General features: G+C 31.9%; 4 protein-coding genes and 2 pseudogenes across 6 annotated transcripts; 2 read left to right on the top strand and 4 right to left on the bottom strand.

Moving 5' to 3' along the window:
• Positions 1–879: 879 nt before the first annotated feature.
• On the bottom strand, positions 880–2,344 carry LOC149894163 (uncharacterized; annotated as a pseudogene). Its single transcript, XR_016455561.1, has 3 exons — positions 1,591–2,344; positions 1,198–1,357; positions 880–1,046 (listed from the first exon to the last, which is right to left on the bottom strand). The product of XR_016455561.1 is annotated as an uncharacterized LOC149894163 (transcript).
• A 144-nt stretch (positions 2,345–2,488) lies between these two features.
• Positions 2,489–7,497, bottom strand: LOC149894164 (uncharacterized). 2 transcript variants are annotated; one of them, XM_090097526.1, is made up of 5 exons: positions 7,359–7,497; positions 6,998–7,126; positions 6,729–6,869; positions 6,071–6,320; positions 2,489–5,275 (listed from the first exon to the last, which is right to left on the bottom strand). In XM_090097526.1, the coding sequence occupies exons 2-4, from the start codon at positions 7,080–7,082 to the stop codon at positions 6,115–6,117; spliced, it is 432 nt and encodes a 143-aa protein (XP_089953652.1). In that variant the 5' UTR covers positions 7,083–7,126; positions 7,359–7,497; the 3' UTR covers positions 2,489–5,275; positions 6,071–6,114. The 2 variants fall into 2 exon arrangements, with proteins under 2 accessions (XP_089953652.1, XP_089953657.1); XM_090097531.1 differs by lacking the exon at positions 2,489–5,275 and having other exon boundaries at positions 6,206–6,320; positions 6,709–6,869.
• Positions 2,649–3,903, top strand: LOC149894165 (uncharacterized). The gene is made up of 3 exons (XM_090097650.1): positions 2,649–3,174; positions 3,295–3,756; positions 3,809–3,903. The coding sequence occupies exons 1-3, from the start codon at positions 2,649–2,651 to the stop codon at positions 3,901–3,903; spliced, it is 1,083 nt and encodes a 360-aa protein (XP_089953776.1).
• LOC149894166 (uncharacterized) lies at positions 4,078–4,648 on the top strand (annotated as a pseudogene).
• On the bottom strand, positions 7,492–10,417 carry LOC149894167 (uncharacterized). Its single transcript, XM_090097478.1, has 2 exons — positions 9,194–10,417; positions 7,492–9,082 (listed from the first exon to the last, which is right to left on the bottom strand). Exons 1-2 carry the CDS (start codon positions 9,837–9,839, stop codon positions 9,027–9,029), a joined length of 702 nt encoding a protein of 233 aa, XP_089953604.1. The 5' UTR covers positions 9,840–10,417; the 3' UTR covers positions 7,492–9,026.
• Positions 7,622–9,002, bottom strand: LOC149894168 (uncharacterized). The gene is made up of 2 exons (XM_090077396.1): positions 8,103–9,002; positions 7,622–7,645 (listed from the first exon to the last, which is right to left on the bottom strand). Exons 1-2 carry the CDS (start codon positions 9,000–9,002, stop codon positions 7,622–7,624), a joined length of 924 nt encoding a protein of 307 aa, XP_089933522.1.
• Positions 10,418–19,982: the final 9,565 nt, after the last annotated feature.

The raw sequence follows: 19,982 nt of genomic DNA on the forward strand, positions 1-19,982 counted from the left end.
ATATGCTATGTTATTATTAACAATAACATAAGTTATTTTTAACATATTTATCTTAACTAAAACTACTTGATTACTCACAAACTTAATCAAGTTATGATCAAGGTTTTGTGTTTAAATAATCGCTATTAATAAATGTTTAAATAATCGCTATTATTTAAAAAATTGTAGAATTTTATAAAAAACTTCAAATATTTAAAGAAACACCACCAAAAATTTATGCACCCGAAAAACGCAGATAGTCCAAAAATGTATCTGGCAAAAATGCAGATAGTCCAATTTTGTTTTATACGCGGAGATTGCAGATATGCCAATTTTGTTTTATACGGAGAAAGCAGATATGCCAAATTTGTTTTCCGCGGAGATTGCAGATAGTCCGATTTTGCGCGGAGCCATCGTTATTTATCTCTTAGAAACCGTCTACCCGTTTAGGAAGACTTTGGTACAAATAAACGTTTTCAGAAAGTGTTTTTATTTGTCTTCTGTTAAGAGACACTATACATAAAATAACAAAATGATTTATCATTTTTATAATTATTATTATTTCTATTATTATTACTATTACTATGATTATTATTTCTAATATTATTACTATTACCCAGTGGGCATTTGGACGTCCAAATTGGACCTAGGACGTCTATTTAGGAAGTCCCATGGACGTCCAGCAGACATCCAAATGAAACACCTTTCTTCCATCCCTATTAGGACGAATTACGACGTCTGGCGGACGTCCAAATTAAACTTATCCCAGTAAACATTGGACGTTCTTAGACGTCCACTGGTTTTCTAAGGACGTCCAATGTTTACTGTGATGATCGTTATATTCGGGCATTTACGACATTAAAATCTATGAATAACTACTTTTTTGAAGTTATTTATAAAGATATATTTAAATGTTTAAATACAGATTAGATAATATAAATGCTGTAACAAAAATCTAATTCTAATTTCTTCTTTTTGCAATTTAGGCATTGCCCGTTTTAGCAGGTCGCCAACCAGTGTCTCGATATTGACTACGTCAAAACCATCTTTTTCTGAAATAAACACTTCTAAAACAAACCAAATATAGAGATATTTTTTATTTAAATATTTATATTTAAATAAATACATACTACATAAATTTTATTATAACTTTTTTGTTCTTCATAGAAACACTCAGTAGAAACCTTACAACATAATTTGATATGTAAACTAACTTACTTTTTAAACATTTGTATAACATTGTCGCTACAAATTTCCGTTTTCCCTTTATCCCATCTTTACCAAAACAGCTTTGCAAAGGTTGTGTCATTATGCTGTCTAACACATTTTTAACTATTCTACGTGGTGATGAACCACAAACACTTTTAATCTGTGTAATCTAGAGAAAATAAAAAATTTAGTTAAAAAAAAGTCCGGTGCAAACAAATCTATAGTTGGGGAAAGACAATAACAGTCTACATCAGTGTAGGGATGCTTTTAAACCAAAATAACATGAACTTTGTTTTTAGTTTTGAGCTGTCATAATAGTGGTAGCATTTTAAATTTTATCGATTAAAGTTATCTTTCAAATAAACTTTCTACATTAAAAAAAAATAACACTGACAAAACTACCTTCTGAAACCTAGCTGCTTTATTGGAGTTTAATCAATTTTCCTCCTCGCAAAACCTCTTTAACATGTAAAGTGGTTCTGTAAATCAGTCTAATCTGTTTAATCTAAAGAAAATAAAATCCACTAGGTCCTGCCTCAATATTTTCCAGAAATTCAAGGCAATCAAAGATTTTCTTTTGTTTTTCCTTAATGTCATTAAACTGACTTGTCAATTCCATAAAAATAGCATATTGGAATTCTGAAAATAAAAGCTGAGATTTTAATTAGACATTTTTAAACATTCATTTGCCAAAAATGACTAAACATGTAACTTTTTGATTAGATTTAATTAGCTTTTTTATTCAATAAATTCTTAATTCTAAAACTAATATTAAATCAAACAAAAGCTTATATCATTGATAATATAATACAAAAAAATGAATAAGAAGCAGTTTTAATAAATTATCTGTAATATAATATTGATAAAAATATTCAAGTAAATACAAAAGTAATTACGCTTATTTTTCATTTCTTTACAAGAAACTCCACCATCACCTGTAATTGAATGTTTCCTTTTTAATTTATCAGTTTTAAAACGGCGTCCAATGCCAGAACCGAATTTGTGAAAATGTTCTAGAACCGAATTGTGTAAAAACTGCTTAGAATCGAAAAAGATTTAACTAATTTCTAGAATCGAATTTATTGAACGTAGAATGAGATGATTGAATATCATTCAAATTTTAATGAAACTAAAAAAACTTTAAGAAAACCCAATTACTTTTCACAACCGAATAATTTAGCATCGAATTTTTTACAGTCGAATTTGTACAATCGATTTTTTTACAATCGAATTTTTTTACAACTGTAATTTTAATGCATTTGTGATGCAGTTCAAAGACGGCATAATTTTTTCGAACTGGTTTTTGTGTTAAAGGTTAAAGTGTACATGATCCTTCAAAAAAAGATCTTTATTATTTTTGAAAATGTATTTTTTTGTTGCAAAATTTTATGTAAACATCGTAAAATCCAACGAATGCATGTGAAAATATATCAAGCTTTGTTTAAATTTAAAATAGCAAAATGGAATACAGAAAAATTGAAGGAGACAAGCGGAAAACATTTGTGTATGTTGCAGGGGACTATGGCTACATCAAAAATAAAGAAAACAATGGTTTTGTGTATCTCAACTGTAAGCACCGTCATCTTTGTGACGGAAATGCAAAAACAGTTTTGTTAACTAATTTACTTGAGACAATGCATGGTCACACTTGTGGATCTAGGCCCCAGAATTTTGATCATCTTCCAGCTCTTGAGAAAATGCAAGACATGGCTTCAACTACACAGATACCTTTAAGTGAAATCTACAACAATGTCATCCAGTCCTCAAATAAAGGTATTAAGGCTGCACTTACTTTTAGAAAGTGTGAACAAATTCTACAGAGTGCACGAAGAAGTCGCTACAACACAAACCCTAAATCTCCAAATGAAGCAGTTTTAAACATGTTGCAGACCAATCCATTTTCTAACATCTACAAAGGCCTTGTAGAGTTTGAGGATCAACTAGCTTTGTTCTTTTGTTCTTCAACACTGCTGACATATTTGTCAGGTAAATCATTTTTAAGCTATAATTCATTTCAATATCAAAATGGGGGAACCTAACCTAAAATAATTGTTTATTAGTTTAGATTCCAGCTATTTTTAAATGCTAATAATTTCTCTTTTTCAGAAACCACTATTCTGTTTGTTGATGCTACATTTCGTGTGGTTCCTGCCATCTTCCATGGTGGTCAGCTGTTCAATATTTCACTGAAGTTAGGAACAATGATCGTGCCTGTTCTGCATGGCTTAATGACTGGGCAAAAAGAAGGTCATTACCTACGTGTTTTTAAAAAGCTTCGCGAACTTTCTCCATCTTTAGTGCCACAGACTGTGATGGCTGACTATGAAACTGCCATCAGAAACTCTGCCAAAGCTGTTTTTCCAAACATAAGAGTAACCGGTTGCAGATTTCATTATGCCCAGGCAATTCTCAAAAAGATTAAAGCCATTGGTCTGCAGGTGGAATACACAAGAAAAAACTACCCAATTATCAGAAAATGGTGTCGTAAGTTTATTTCCATGTGCTTTCTACCACCCAATTTAGTAAGGCCTGAAGTTGATAAACTAAAAGCTGAAGCTAACCATCACAGTGACATTGCTGTTAAAGAAAAAATGAAAAAGTTTGTTCAGTATTACGAAAGGTATTGGATGCTCCAAAAATCTCCTGAGATGTTTTCTGTTCATGGCCTGCATCATCGTACTAACAACGTGTCTGAATCATTACACTCCAAGATGAATCGTTCAATGACAGCACACCCTGGGTTTTGGCGTTTCTTGGACAAGCTTCAACAAAATGTAAGTCTTTATATAATAGCACTTTAGTGTTTTGATGCAGCAGTTGAGATCCTATCCTTAAAACTATCTTTAAAATATCAATTTTAAATAGGTCGTCTATCCAACGGAAGTTGAGATGCTCCAGATCCGAAATGATTCCCAACCTAGAGGAGATCTGCATCAAGATTGTCAAAGGCAGCATGAGCGCCTTTGTGGGTACAAAGAAAAGCTTGCAAGTGGTGAATGGACTGCAACCAAATTTCTTGAAGCTGCATCATTCCTCTGCAACAATATGAAATTTGCCAAGTGATCAGGAAGTTCAAGAATTCATTGGACAGGTTAGATAATTACAATTTTTAACAATAAACAAAAATTATTTACTGCATTGTATTCATGTCAGGGGTTTGTTGTTGTTGTTTTTGACAGGTGGAGACCAAATACTAGTTAGACATTTTTTTATTAACACTTTATTTTAGGAACAAACTGTTGATAAAGAATCTCAATCAAATGGACAAGCTGCTGTGGTGGAAAGACCAATTGAAAATGTCTGCAAAGTTTGTCTCGTCAACAATCTTCAAGTTGTTATTTTTCCTTGCCGCGATCTTTGCCTATGCCAGCGATGTGCTGAAGCTATTCAAAGTAGTTCTATTAATCACTGTCCAGTATGCAGAGGACCAACAGCAGATTTTATAAATGTGTTTATTTAATGCACAATTTAACATACTATTGCGTATTTTAAATTTTTTATTTGTTTAACTGATTTGATTCTAGAAGATTCGGTTCTAGATGGTGGTTCTATATTATTTGACTGAAACAAGTTTTAATAACTTAATTAAAAAAATTTGATCCTAAAAAATTCGACTGTAAATGATTTGATCCTAACGAATAAAGTTCAAATTCGATTCTAAATAGCTTCGATCAATAAAAAATTCGATCGTCTCGTTCTATTTTATTTAAATTCGGTTCTGACATTGGACACGTTTAAAACGATCTAAAGTTGAAAATTCAATGTCAACATTTATTTAAACCAAATCAGGAGGAAAATCATGCAACACACTGGGAGATAGTGCTGCTTTCAATTTTTCTAATTCTAAAAAATAATAAAGTTAAAATAAATACTAAGAAAGCAAAATTTACCTGGAGTTTTTTAAGTAAATCTTCTTCATCATCTGTGTTTGAATATTTATCACTCAGGGGTAATTCCATGTCAATTGAGCCAGAAAATTTCAAAAATGTCACCATAGATCTCAGATTTTGCTGATTTTTATACAGTTGAGAGTACTTAGTAAAACAAGAAGTTCTTGGAAATTTTAGCTTCTAGCTCCAAGAGGATCCTGAAATATGATCATTTTACTTTCAACTGATCTTGGCCAGGCCCCTCTTGTCCTCTCAGAATTGAGACCTTTGTTTAAAGGTTCCCAGTCAGATAGATTTAAAAATATTTGATATTTTGACTTAAAAATTTGTACCTGGCTATTTTCAGGGTTGAAGAATCCAATGAAATAATCAATATTACAAAAAGTATTTTTAAATACCTGTAATTATCAATTTAAATAAATTTAGGCAATTTTTATATACCTGATTTTGATGCTCAAGAAACCCGCGTGGCCTTAATGATATCAAAAAAAAATATTTTACACATTATTCTAAATTTTATGATCTTTCACAAAACATAAGAATTTTGATCTGCAAGTACATAGATTTCCATATATGGATAACGGGGCACAGGCCCCACCTTTTTGTAGCGGAATCTTGCAATACATTTTCCACTACCTTACCTACAATCATGTATGTAGGTAAAAAAAAGACTTTAAACAAAAAAACTCTCTCTATATATATGTGTGCATGTGTATATATATGTATATATAAATGTATATATATATATATATATATATATATATATATATATATATATATATATATATATATATATATATATATATATATATATATATATATTTATATATAAATCAGGACATTAGCCAGGAGAATTTTTATACCGCATTTTGCGATATTGGCAATTTTTATCCTTATTGTTCCCCAAAATATTAGGAATTTTTAATGAAATTTTCCTTTTACAAATAAAAAAAAAAAAAAAAGATCAGTTGTTAAAAAAAATTACTACTTACAAAGAATATTGCAGCAGATCATCATAAATGATTCTAATTAACTGTCATTCACTCAACACATCTAGATCCGCTTTAGAAGAGGCTTTCTCTAGTGCTGCTGTTAAGTGCTTTGGAAGCATTGGTAGGCAGTATACTGTTGGGAATGTCTTCCTACTAGATTCACCTTCCTGTAACAGCAAAAGTGATGAAGAAGACAATGACTGAATACACGATGGCAATTTTTCAGGAGACTTTGTGACAGTTACAGAATCTATGCAATATAAATTATTTAGCAATAAATAACATAATATTTATAACTTTTTTACCTATTTATAATGTAACTTAAGGCGTAAATGATAGAATAAGGCGTTACTAGATCGAATTTTATTTTTACACCAAAAACTAGCAAAAAAATGCAATCACAAAATCAAAACAGTTTAAAAGTGATCCTAACTTTTTTCACTAAAGGCCAAGAAAAATAAAGAAGCAAAAAGTCCATTATAATCCAAAGGATTATGATGAACTTTTCTTAAAAACACAAATTTTTCTTTTGCAACAATTTCAAAGAATACAAAAATAAAAAATAAAAATAAAAAAAACTAATCAACATGTAGTCTTTTTTAAATACTCTGCATTTTAATAATTAAATGTACTAATACCATTAATAATAAAAACACACTGTAAACTTGCCATTCTTCACCATCACGAAGAGCTAGCAACACTTCACCCGAAAGACTGAGTAAAACATCACTTTCATCTATTTCTGTTCCATCACTATTTACAACAATTTTAGCAGGTGAAAATTGGAACTTCTCAAACACTGGAATTAAAATTGAAAAATTAATTTAATAAGAGTAGTTAAATTTATATTTTTTAGGATTAACTCTCAACAAGATTACTTAAAATAGTAATGTATTTATAATGTAATAGTATTATAAAATTTCTTACCCTTCACTTTTAGCATATCAAAATCTTCAGCAATAACTGCCTTTTTTACTAAGCGATCACCAGACCATATCTTGAAAAGAGGCATTTTGAATTTGATCACTTAGTTGAATTATGAACAACTTTAATACTCTATCAAATAATAAAACATTTATAATAGTTTTTTTTCCGCAAGATCTTAATAAAACTAGATTAAACTAGTTAATTATAAATAATATAGTAAATTAAAAAACAGAAAATACCAAAAGAACAAAATCATCAAACTAATTAATAAAAAATTTAAGTAAATTCAAAACTCCATATAAGTTTATAAGGGTATCTGCCAATATTTTAAAGAAAATTACCCTGATTTTTTTTTAATTACCTAATTTCCTAGATTGCTCCATGATTTTTTTTTTTTTTTTCTTTGCAGAAATCTGAATTATCAGACTTTTCCAAGTAACACCACCCAAGTAACTTATATAAAACTAAAAGTATAAATATTTGCGAAAACTAAATTTTAATAAGTTATATTTTAATTTTCTTATTCATCCTTTATTCAAACACGATGACAAAATAAAATGCCTTCCTGATTATTAACAAAAGAGGAACCCATAGACGGATGATTGGCATGTTCACCGGGTATCATCACAACTTAATTGTTGGACTGCTCTATATTGTAAAAATCCACAAACTCTATATATTGTTTTACCATTTGCAACACACAGCCAATAATCCAAGTTCCTTGAAACAATAATATATATTCAACTTTTTCGAATAAAGGCATATCATCGCAACCTTTTATTTGTCAAATAATACTTGTATAAAAGATCTGTCCATTAATTCTAAGTTTTGCAGTAGATATAAACTGCTCATGTTGATTTACTTGATGGGTATTAACAAATTTTTTTTTTATGCCATCAATAAGTTCAAATGTAAGTGAATCTATAGATAATATTTTTTGACAACTTAAAATTTCTGGACCCTTATAGTATGGGCTTTGTCCAAAATTCATAACGCACTTGCGCATTTCATGTCGTTGTGCCAAAGTAAATGTTATTTTTTTAAAAGTTTTTACATGACTTGCAATTTGTTTAAAATATTGATGTTTAGCTTCAAATCTCATTACCCAGAGGTGTCGCAAAGGTCCAAAATGCAATAGTAATCTAGGATAATGTACTAAAAAATGTATTTTAGGTATAAATGATACTGGGCTAATTCGCTCAAGTAGAGAATGATGTCTTTGAATCAGATGCTCAAGAATAGGTATCCAATTTATATCAATTTCTGGTGCCAAAATGATTTGCACAATTTGTCGACAAAGCAAATGAAGCTGCCAAAAGTTATTGTTTAAGAGTATATCATAATTTTTTACTAGACGACTGACAAATATGGGCAAAAAATGAAATAGTGACCATCGCTCTACTGCTTTTCCATGGATTGCTTTATTAGATGTTGCCAAATTTTTTGGAACACATAATATAGCAGGTTTATCACAAATATCTGGAATCCCATACTTGAAGTTTGCTATTTCTTCTTTCAACTGAGTAATAGTGAATAATTTTTCTTTGATAAGATTTCTCACAACAATTGAAAAATTCACACTCAAAAGCCCTTCTAGTCCATCATGCATAAAGTCAGACGGCAGACATTCAATTGCATTGAAATACTGCAAACTAGATAAAGAACAATGGCTGTAAACACCGTACACACCACTGAGTGATTTATTGGTCTTTACTTCTTGAACATGATAATTATGCAAATCTAATGTTCTCAACTGGCATAAAGATTCTGAATGAAATTTTGAAAGAAACTTAAACAAAATCATGCAGTAACGACAAACTCTACCAGATGAGAAGCAAGTAGAAAAACCACCAAAAAAATGAGAGAATAAAATATCTCCAGAGAATGTAACGATAGTACCATTGATATGTTCAACTTTGCCAAGAATATTTAAATCAAGCCCATCTGTCTCAAGCAATTTAATGTCATTCCTTAGTTTATTTAAAATTCTATCGTATCCATACATTTTGACAGCACTATATTGCGCAACTTATACCAAGTGAATATGATCAAGGTTTGTCCATAAATGAGTTTCAATATTTCCAACTATAAAAAAAAAAATTGAAACCTTGTGAGTACCCTTTCTGCTTCCAAGTGCATTACAGATTTCTAACTCATCATTATACAAATGTAAACAAATAAAATTGTTTCTATTACCATTTAAGGATTTAAAATGTGTACCATCAGAATAATCTCGCATAATGCCATCACTTTTAACTGCTTTTAAACGGTTCCTTTCAAAACTAGCCCATATATCATCTTTTTGAAGATAGGTTTTCAAAGTTTGAAGAATTGGAATATAATAACCAACTTTTTTATGTTTTTTAAGATTTTTTTCATTTTCTTTTGCATGAATATTATAATCTGTGTTTGCTACTACAACAGGCAAAGGCAAGGTTTTATTGTTTGTTAGATTGTTAGAACCACCAAGACTTTCAATTACTTGATGAAGTTCATTAGTATGCACATCAAGTTCTATTGGGGAAACAAACTCAAGGTTATTTAGCATATATAATTTTATAAGATGATCAGTTGCAAACAGTTGAGAGACACTGTCATAAATTGAGGAAAATGATAATAATTGATTCAACACAGAGTCGTCATCTGATTCAATATTTAGCGCTTTAAGCCTTTTTCTTGTTAAAGATACAATACTGTTTTGGAACAAATCAAGCAAACATTTAATTTTATTACATATTGAAGAAGATGTTGAAAGTGGCAGCATGTGTTTTTCGCGCAACTGCAGCTGTGTTATACATAAATTGTTTCCAAAAGATTCTAAAAAATCAGAAAATTCTGTCATTAATTTTTTTGCATTTTCATCCACACTTTCAATAATTGCTATGTTTTCTGCAAATTCAGATGTTTTTCATGACCATGCTGCAACATCATGTGATTGATTAACCCTCGTGCATTATAAAACCCTTTTCTGCAAAACTCAACTTGACAATAATACTCCATACCGAAATTTAAAATCTTTAACTACAGTGACATGCTACAATGCCGCATGTATCATTAAACCCAGATGCAGCTATAAATCTAGTAATAGTATATATAATTTGTTTTTTTAATTGTCTAAGTTGTTTATTTTAAGTCTTTTTGGTTAATGTAAAAACCAACGAAATATTTTTTATGAACTATAAAATACTTTTATTTATTCTCAGCTTTGTCTATTTATTTTTTATTTATTTATTATTAAAAATAAAGATATTTATGGTTTGTGAGCCGCATTCTGGTGACATCTAACGCAAAGTGGAAATCTCTTTAGGGGTAGAACTTTCTACCATATAAACTAGAGTGCGCCAAGTTCCCGTATTTACGGGAACTACGGGAGCGGGATCCTGTTCCTGCTTTTGGTATTTAAAATACGGGAACGGGATCCTGTTCCCGTAATAAATAAATTACGGGAACAGGAAATTCCCGTCCTTGTTCCCGTACGTCGTTCGATGTTACGGGGTTTTCCCGTAATTATTATATTATAATATATAATATTATCATTATCATTATCATCATCATTTTAAAAATATATATTTATTTTATTACATTTTTAAAAATCTTTAAAACGAACATTTTAGTTTGTTCAGTTATTTCCATTGGGTTTGTCTTTTGACATTTCTTCAAAATTCAAAGTGGAAATTAGCCCCATGGGCATTATATCCAAGTGTAGACTTTAATTTCCACTTTGAATTTTGAAGAAATGTCAAAAGACCAACCCACTGGGAATAACTGAACAAACTAAAATGCTCTTTTTAAAATTATTAAAAAAGTAATAAAATATAATAAAATATAATTCTAATTCATATATATATTTATATATTATAATATAATATAAGAAATACGGGAAAAGTCGTATTTTTACAAGTTTCCCGCATTTTACCAAGTTTCCCGCTTTTTTACGCGATTCCCGCTATTTTATGATTCGCGCGCATATATTCCCGTTTATTATAAGATTTTAAGATTTATGTTATAAATTTGGTACTAATACTAGGAACAAACTACCATAACTATAAGGTAAATATATATAAATATTATAATAATTTAAAATTATAATTAGGTTTAAGACCTAATTATAATTTTTTAAAGTAGTTTACTGTCTTCGTATCTTTGCTAACTTTCTTCTTTTCTTTGCTAACTTTCTTCTTTTCCTTACTAACTTTCTTCTTTTCTTTACTAACTTTCTTCTTTTCTTTACTAACTTTCTTCTTTTCTTTACTAACTTTCTTCGTTTCTTTACTAACTTTCTTCTTTTCTTTACTAATTTCTTCGTTTCTTTACTAATTTCTTCTTTTCTTTATTAACTTTTTTCTTTTCTTTACTAACTTTCGTCTTTTCTTTTCTAACTTTCGTCTTTCCTTTACTAACTTCTTCTTTTCTTTACTAACTTTCTTCTTTTCTTTATTAACTATTTTCTTTTCTTTACTAACTTCTTCTTTTCTTTACTAACTTTTGTCTTTTCTTTACTAACTTTCTTCTTTCCTTTACTAACTTCTTCTTTTCTTTACTAACTTTCTTCTTTTCTTTACTAACTTTCTTCTTTTCTTTACTAACTTTCTTCTTTTCTTTACTAACTTCTTCTTTTCTTTACTAACTTTCGTCTTTTCTTTACTAACTTTCTTCTTTTCTTTACTAACTTTCTTCGTTTCTTTACTAACTTTCTTCGTTTCTTTACTAATTTCTTCGTTTCTTTACTAATTTCTTCTTTTCTTTATTAACTTTTTTCTTTTCTTTACTAACTTCTTCTTTTCTTTACTAACTTTCGTCTTTTCTTTACTAATTTCTTCGTTTCTTTACTAATTTCTTCTTTTCTTTATTAACTTTTTTCTTTTCTTTACTAACTTCTTCTTTTCTTTACTAACTTTCGTCTTTTCTTTACTAACTTTCTTCTTTTCTTTACTAACTTTTGTCTTTTCTTTACTAACTTCTTCTTTTCTTTACTAACTTTTGTCTTTTCTTTACTAACTTTCTTCTTTCCTTTACTAACTTCTTCTTTTCTTTACTAACTTTCTTCTTTTCTTTACTAACTTTCTTCTTTTCTTTACTAACTTTCTTCTTTTCTTTATTAACTTTTTTTTTTTCTTCTTTTCTTTACTAACTTTTGTCTTTTCTTTACTAACTTTCTTCTTTTCTTTACTAACTTTCTTCTTTTCTTTACTAACTTTCTTCGTTTCTTTACTAACTTTCTTCTTTCCTTTACTAACTTTCGTCTTTTCTTTATTAACTTTCTTCTTTTCTTTACTAACTTTCTTCTTTTCTTTACTAACTTTCTTCGTTTCTTTATTAACTTTCTTCTTTTCTTTACTAATTTCTTCGTTTCTTTACTAATTTCTTCTTTTCTTTATTAACTTTTTTCTTTTCTTTACTAACTTCTTCTTTTCCTAACTAACTTTCGTTTTTTCTTTACTAACTTTCGTCTTTTCTTTGCTAACTTTCGTCTTTTCTTTACTAATTTCTTCTTTTCTTTGCTAACTTGCGTCTTTTCTTTACTAACTTTCTTCGTATCTTTGATATCTTTCTTGTTAATTACCTTATTTTCCTTTGAATATAAGTTATTAGTTAGAATTAACCTTTTTTCCTTTTTTTTTTTTTAGGTACATAGCTTTTATTAAAGCTCCCCTTTGTGTGCAAGTAAGTTTACTGTTTATTTCTAATTTTCTATCTTTTCTTTGCTTTTTTTGGTTGATATCTTCATTGCTTTGCTTTCTTTGGTTGTTATCTTCATTGCTGTCCTTTTTTTGCTTTATTTGGTTGCTATTTTCTTCTTTTTTGTCTAAGATGGGTAAGCGATCTCTTATTTGGAACTACTTCATCAAGATCGATGAGAGTGAGGCAAAGTGTTCTGAGTGTGATAAAGTTTCAAAGACTACTTCAGTACGACTGCTTTGATTCGACATCTTCGTTCTCTTCACCCGAGGTCTTCTAATAAATGATCCTTCTGATGACGACTCCGATATTGAAAATCCTCAACCCGGTCCTTCAAGAGGTAGGGGTACTCCTGCGCGAAAGCGACCTTCTAGCACTCCTGCTGGTGCTCCTTCTCGAAAGGTTCCTAAGCTTGGTATGCGTCCTCAGTGGCCTGTTGATCATTTTGAAAATGTGCGTCTTGTTACGGAGGTTACTAGGTTTGTTGTCGAAAGTGATCAATCTTTTAGGATTGTCGATCATCCCCCTTTTCTTCGAATGATGCAACAGGCAACTAAGGGTCAGTACAATCCAGCATCAGCCCGTCAGGTGTCCCGTAAATATATTCCTTGGTTATATGCTTTCATGAAGAAGAAGGTTGTCACACTCATTAACCAGGACAAGCCTGATATGGATGGTGTTGGGTTCACGAGCGACATCTGGACTTCAAAGACAAATGCTTCCTTTCAAAGTCTGACGCTGCACTACATTGACAAACATTTTGCTATGAAACGTTTCATGCTTCGTCTCGAGTCCTTCCCAGAGTCACATACAGCTGAAAATATTTGTTCAAAACTTTCGGTTATCATAGACAGCTTTGAGTTTGGTAGGAATGTGTTTAGGTGGGCCACTATAGATGGTGGTGCTCCGGTGGTTAAAGCGGTTAATATTTGTCCTGAAATCAACACTGGCCTCCGATGTGTCGACCACACTATTCATCTCATCGTCACCAAAGCACTAGAGAAATGCAAAGGTTGGTCCATAATAAGTAAGAAGGTGTCTCTTTTGGTTAGTCATTTTTCACATTCCGCCAAGGCTACTGCTGTCCTCAAACGAATTGCAATAGCAGCTAATTGCAATTGCACCACACTTGTGCAGGGTGTTGTCACTCGTTAGAAATCTGACCTCAGACAACTTGAGTCAATTCTTGATCTTTATGATTCGTTGCAAACAATGGCGGAGAATGACACATCTTTGGACGAATTTCTTCCATCAATGGGTGATAAGCTAGTCATTTCTGCCCTTGCCAATGTCCTCCAACTTTTTCAGTGTTTCTCTGATCTTGCTAGTTCTGATAAAGGTCCCACACTCCACGTCGTCATTCCTGAACTTATTTCAATTTCTGAAAAATTGAACACTTTGACCCGCTCCCCGCCAAATGAGATAGTAGGTGAAGTAGGTTGGGCGTTGAAGGCTGAGTTAGATGCGAGGTTCCCCGACTGTGGTGTAAACACAGTACTACTATGAATTGCCGATTCCAGCTCATTGATACTTTTCCATAGTTAATGAATTCAAGATGACGTTGTATTTTTTAAATGTATAAGTGTGATATTTTCATCTCATAGTTAATATCATGCTGAAACCTGCAAAGATCTTAAAACTGTATCTTTTTTCGTAATTTATTCTATAGCGTTAAAGAGTTGATCATAGCTCATAAATGTAAAGCATGGTTTTAGTTTGTAGTGTCCGAGAGCTAGGGTGTGAATTCTGTCTTTCAAGATGTGTCTTTTGTCATCGTCAGAGCTGAGTGCAACTTTGTTAATCTCTTCGGTGTAGACATCGTGATGACGTGATCGGAAGACGTTCATGGCGGTGTGCTTTTCTGTCTTATTCATTAAACAGTCTTTATAGTCTTGATGAGTGATGTGTTTATCAACGACTTTCTTTTTAACTCCTTTACATCTTTTCTCTTCTTTTTCATAGGTTTTGTAAGAGTAGAGTTTAGGACGAAGTCCAACAAACTCTTTAATTTGCTTACCTGCAGTTTTATCCTTAAACATACCTATAACCTTTTTATTTTTAAACCCAGCGTCAAATCCAAAGTTTTGAACAGCAGGATGGTCTATAGGAAATTCGCTCGTGTCAAATTTATCTTTAATATCGTTAGCAATGTCTTGATAAAAATCCTCCGTTTCGATTTCATAAATGAGCGAGTCGGTATCGGTCATGAGAAGTTTCGCTCGATCTCCGTATTTAGGTTTGATGTATTCATAATGATGCTCAAACATGAGAATTTTGCTTATGTCTAGAACACACAGTCCCAAGTAAACAGGCTTGTCGTAAAAGAGTTTTGTTCTTTTCATGTGAACCGCTGCAAGGTTTTCATCAAAAATGGTATTTCTATCATAATTAGTCTTTCTTGATAATTTTAAGACTTCTTTTTTAGTGGTGACCAGTTTAATATCGACATGCTTTCGAATATTCTCCATGGTTTTTCCAAAGACAGAGTTGTTCATAAGCTTGAAAAATTCTTTTTCAAATTCGTTTTTAGCTTTTGCCCTTAATCCAGTGTTGAGGTCAATGTATTGTTTCATGAAAGGTTCTTCTTCAAAGGTGATGCCTCGATGAATTTTGGTAACGATCAATCCAAGTCGTTCATAGAGTTTTAGGTTTTCATGATAAATGATGTATTTTTCTTTGTTGTTTAAATTAGGAACCAGCTTCTCCACTTTTTTAATTTTTAGTCTCTCAGGAGCTAAAGGATAGTCGTTGTGTAAATCGTGTAGGCTTTTAGGATAATCCAAGTCGACTTCGAGAATGCAGGGCATGGATTTCCAATTAGCAAGTTCTTCTTCAGTCATCCATCTGAACCCTCTAACAGGAAGAGGCTTACACATAGCCCATCCATATAAATTATTTGCATCTAAATACTGAATGAATTTCGATGGTTGCGAAGGATCATAATCACTCATGTATTTGTTGTTAGCAGTTCCATATCGTTTGCTAATCATGCAAATTCCACCGCGTATCCCTCTTTGAACCATGAGAAGCATATCAATATCAAAAAGAAGTTCTAACTGAATTCTAGTTAGTTTCAACATGGCATCCCAACCCAAACCAGGAGAGGTGTAATACCAAGCAGGGTCAAGCTTGTAATAGGTGCGACACACGTCTCTGAAATTTTCAAAGATATCAGCAAGTATCAAGACGTCAGACATGTTGTACAGTTCTTGGTAATCTTTAAAGGTTTTACATTCAAATACATTCCAAACGTTTTTTGCATGCGCATAGTCTTCAGAGCTTATTCCCTTATCATTCAGTTTTGAATGGAATGCTTCAATAGGTGGTAATTGCGTTTCGGAGAACTTTTCAATCGAGTCCACCCAGTCATAAGGGTAAATACCTTTTTTTCTTAATAAATCAAACTTTTCTCCAGAGTAATATTGAGCAACGTTTTTGCATTGGTCATTGTTTAGATTTTTAGCCAAACCGTCTAAACTACCAGCCATGAACCTGTAGCTGTCGATAAACCTCATCTCTTTCCATACTTCACGAAGTTTACCTTTCTTATCAGTAAATTCTCTCACTTTGATGCTTTTTGTGAAGCTGATATATTTTTCTTCATTGTTGGGTATGCATTTTAATTTTCCACCTAATTTCTTGATAAACAAATGGCTGTCATAGCCAGACAAATTATGTAAAATGATGGGGATAAATTTTGGAATTTGATAATCCAAGTTGCATTTGTTATGAGCAGCACCACGGTACTTTCCGGTTAAATGGCAGTGATCCCACACTTTGTTACCGTTAAGATCTTTTTCACAAATATGACATAGGGTTGCAACCTCAAAATTCTTTTCATCCTTATCAGTAACCACTTTCTTTTTTACTATATCAATCTTGTCAAGAATCTTTATAAGATCAGCTTCAAGCATGGTTATAAACTTTTGAGCTACATCATCCTCTTCGCTTTCTGCTGTATACATGACTGGTTTTTCCTTGTAAAGGTTATCGTCAAAGCATTTGATGTAATAGCAGAAGGAGCTTGGTACGTGCTTTTGATATTGTTTGGTATATGACTCTTTAGAATTCGGTGTGCAAGTGTTAAGAGGTTTGATGAAACTTTCAAAGTCTGCATAGACAACGTATGGAACCCTCATAGACTTGTTATAGTTTTTAAACTGAACGGTTGTTCCTTCTTTAGGAAGTTCGATTCTTACTGCATCGTTGTCATAACAATAAGGTTGATGCTGTTGAAGCTTTTCTTCCTGGTCATAGCCTTGCAAGCAATTTCTGCAATAATACATTTTGTGCTGATGTTTTGTTGCTTGTGTAGACAATAACCGACTCAAACTTTTAATCACGCAATAATGGTCAGTGTCTTCGTTTGAAATAAACAACAAATCAACACAGTGCTTTCGATCAACAAATTCAGATATTCGTAAAGGATAAAGTTTTTCATTTTCATACCCAAAGACGTTAATGCTAATAGTCGGATTGTTCGCTTCAAACTTTTTAATTTGAGTAGTCTTTACAGGAAATTCCATTCCATCCCAATTCAGCTCTTCTGATTTTAAAACCAAGTCTTCATCGATTCTTTCGTTGTTTTTATTTTTTATGTTAAGAGCTCGAGTGACTGACCATTTAAAGCATTGATCATCATCGTTTTTCATGTTGATGATGGCATTTTTATCTTTCAGCTTTTTAGACAGCTCCATGTAGGAACCACCGCTGAGAGGCTCGTAATCAGTAAAGTTAATGTCCATTCTTAAAATCTTAGATATAGTGCAATTAGATCCTAAAGCATTGTATTTAACACTACTTTCCAAGACTTTTTCTTCCATTTCACCCATTAACTCTCTTACATCCGTAGTCGCTAGAACAATCTCTGATCTTGATGAAAAACTTGCTTCTCGAGTCACTTCTCCACCAGTCATCATGCTTACAGATTTCATTTTACACGTTAAAATAATTCTTACTCTGGTGTTTCTTTCTCCTTCCATGGTTTGAATGGCAGACTCTCTCACCAAATTAAAAAAGGATGCAATGTCTTGGTATCGAGAAGAAGGTCTATAAGAAAATTGCCTCACAGAATTCTCTGCCGAATGTTCAGTCATTTTAAACTTTACTGTAAATGGTTTTGGCACAGGTTGTTTGTACTCTGTTTTCAATACAAGTGATTTGATAGACTGTATCTTTTTATCGATTTGTTTTGCTGATTCGCTTACATTCTTCTTGACTACTTCAGGAACGTAGGGTTCTACCCATTCTTTAACATCATTAAACTTGGTTTTAACATAGGATGCTACACTTTTTGTAACTCTCGTCAGAGTTGAAAATAAACCAGGTCTTGGTGCTGGAACCGGCATAGGTGTAATAACGTTTGTTGAATCGACAACCGGTGTGTTAAGAATAGAGGGTTCATCTCTTGTTACCTGATTTTGCAAGAGAGTAGAAGGTTCGAATGAAATCAAGTCGTTAGTCATTGGCCTTGGAGCTGGTACAGGTCTTTTAACCGCAGGACGAGGAGCTGGTACAGGTCTTTTAACCGCAGGACGAGGAGCTGGTACAGGTCTTTCAGGACTAACAACAATCCTTACTTTTGTAGGCTTTACAGTAACATTAACAGGCAACGGTCTTGCCTCAGTCGTTCGTCTACGAAAAAAAGCAGGAGCAGAGACAGCTCTAGGAGGCTGCAAAGCCATTATAAGTTCCTCCTTTATCATTTTAGAGCACCCTTTTATTTTTTGCCCTTTAGCAATTTCTTTTAATTCTCTCACAGTCATTTTATTTCGATCTTTTCGATCATTAACAGGCTTTTGGCCAATGACAGGTCTTGTTGTTCTTATAGCTTCAACAAGCTCTTCCATAGTCATTCTGGTATAGTCTTTTATAGCTCTTTCTTTAGCATCTCTTCTTAATGATGCCATTGATACTTTTCGATCTTTCACAGTTTTACTTTCCATTTTTATTACGGAAAGATTTTTCTTTATGTCACTTTCAATTTTTCGCTCTTTGACGAAAGTTTTTGCTTTTTGCTTTTTAGCATCAGTTTTATCACCCATTTTATTAAGGGAAAGAAATTTTTTTTTGATGCATTCAAGTTTTCGCTCTTTAGCAATTAATTTTTTTGAAGAATGGAGACTCATTTTATCTCTGCCGTGATTTTCTTTAAGTCAATTCAATTTTTTTAAATCTTGGCACACTTTCAGCATATTTTCTTCTTCGAAAAGTTTTTACCGTTTTTTAATTCTTTTCGCGCGAGAATTAAAAACTTATGAAACAAGATAATTGGCAAAAATTTCGCTTATTGAGTCGTATACATGTGCTTGACCCATTTCATCAAATCTAATTGTATACTTTCTTCCCCACTCGTCATGTGCAGTAAATTCGCATCCAGCCGCATGAATTTCTTTTTCTTCATCAAACAGATGCGCACGACCCATGGTATCAAATTCAATCACATACTTCCTCTCCATCTTTTTATTTATGCCAAGAATTTTATTTAAGTCAATTTTTTAACATGTTAAAAGTTAAAAAATCAATTTTGCTGCTTTTTACGTTTTTCAAGCTTTTCAGAATTTAAAAATTCAATCTTGATTCCATTATCCACCTTTCCATCTCGACGCTCTAAATATCTCCATCCACGTCCAGTTCCTGCCATCGCTTTGTAAAGAGACTTGTATTCAGTCACCTCACCCGTTTCAATGTTGGTTATTCTCACAGTGATGGGTTTTTTCTTAACTAAACTAAGCCATTCCCATTTTGGATCAACAGGTTTTTTTTCTTTTGGAGGAGGCTTTACTTTTTTTTCTTTTGCTCTTTCCAAAATCTCATCTTTACTGATCAAATTATTTTCAACCGCAAGCATCATCAACGTTATTAAGTCATCTGCTGTTTTACTAACGCCGTTTTCATTCAACAAATTTTTCAAATACGATGTTGTATATCTCATTTTATTATACCAAGATTTTTTTTAAGTCAATTCAATTTTTCCTGAAAAGACATCTTAATAAACAGCAGTCATGTTGGTTCCGTCTGAAACAAATTTAAGCAGTTTGTCAGAGATCACCACTGCAAAAATAACGGTATTTGCAATAGTTGAAGTTCGAAATTTAAGGTTTACCACTAATTCAGCTGTTTCCGACGCCACTCTTTCTTTTTGCTTGCTGATATCCACAAAGAACAACGGATATAATTTTATATATTCAAGCAAGCTTAACCCAGATTGACAAACAAGTTCATTTGTGCCGTAATATTTTTCATCAAAAGAGAACGCATCTGAATAAGCCATGACCACTCTCTTTTCTCCAAAATTCAAGTCGTA

Source organism: Hydra viridissima, unplaced genomic scaffold (assembly GCF_058129835.1).
Source record: "Hydra viridissima isolate aposymbiotic clone 2 unplaced genomic scaffold, HvirCarnegie_v1 scaffold_1, whole genome shotgun sequence".
Taxonomy (NCBI): domain Eukaryota; kingdom Metazoa; phylum Cnidaria; class Hydrozoa; order Anthoathecata; family Hydridae; genus Hydra; species Hydra viridissima.

Excerpts from the sequence above, each read along its gene's own strand:
- LOC149894165 (XM_090097650.1), top strand. The coding sequence starts at position 2,649 with ATGGAATACAGAAAAATTGAAGGAGACAAGCGGAAAACATTTGTGTAT. Across the intron at positions 3,175-3,294 it reads ACTGCTGACATATTTGTCAG|AAACCACTATTCTGTTTGTT; the intron begins GTAAATCATTTT and ends TCTCTTTTTCAG. Across the intron at positions 3,757-3,808 it reads AGCTGAAGCTAACCATCACA|GTATTGGATGCTCCAAAAAT; the intron begins GTGACATTGCTG and ends GTATTACGAAAG.
- LOC149894164 (XM_090097526.1), bottom strand. The coding sequence starts at position 7,082 with ATGCCTCTTTTCAAGATATGGTCTGGTGATCGCTTAGTAAAAAAGGCA. Across the intron at positions 6,870-6,997 it reads TGATATGCTAAAAGTGAAGG|TGTTTGAGAAGTTCCAATTT; the intron begins GTAAGAAATTTT and ends TTTTAATTCCAG. Across the intron at positions 6,321-6,728 it reads TGAAGAATGGCAAGTTTACA|ATTCTGTAACTGTCACAAAG; the intron begins GTGTGTTTTTAT and ends TATATTGCATAG.
- LOC149894168 (XM_090077396.1), bottom strand. The coding sequence starts at position 9,002 with ATGTATGGATACGATAGAATTTTAAATAAACTAAGGAATGACATTAAA. Across the intron at positions 7,646-8,102 it reads GACCTTTGCGACACCTCTGG|AGCAGTCCAACAATTAAGTT; the intron begins GTAATGAGATTT and ends TTTACAATATAG.
- LOC149894167 (XM_090097478.1), bottom strand. The coding sequence starts at position 9,839 with ATGACAGAATTTTCTGATTTTTTAGAATCTTTTGGAAACAATTTATGT. Across the intron at positions 9,083-9,193 it reads ACATTTTAAATCCTTAAATG|TTGGAAATATTGAAACTCAT; the intron begins GTAATAGAAACA and ends TTTTTTTTATAG.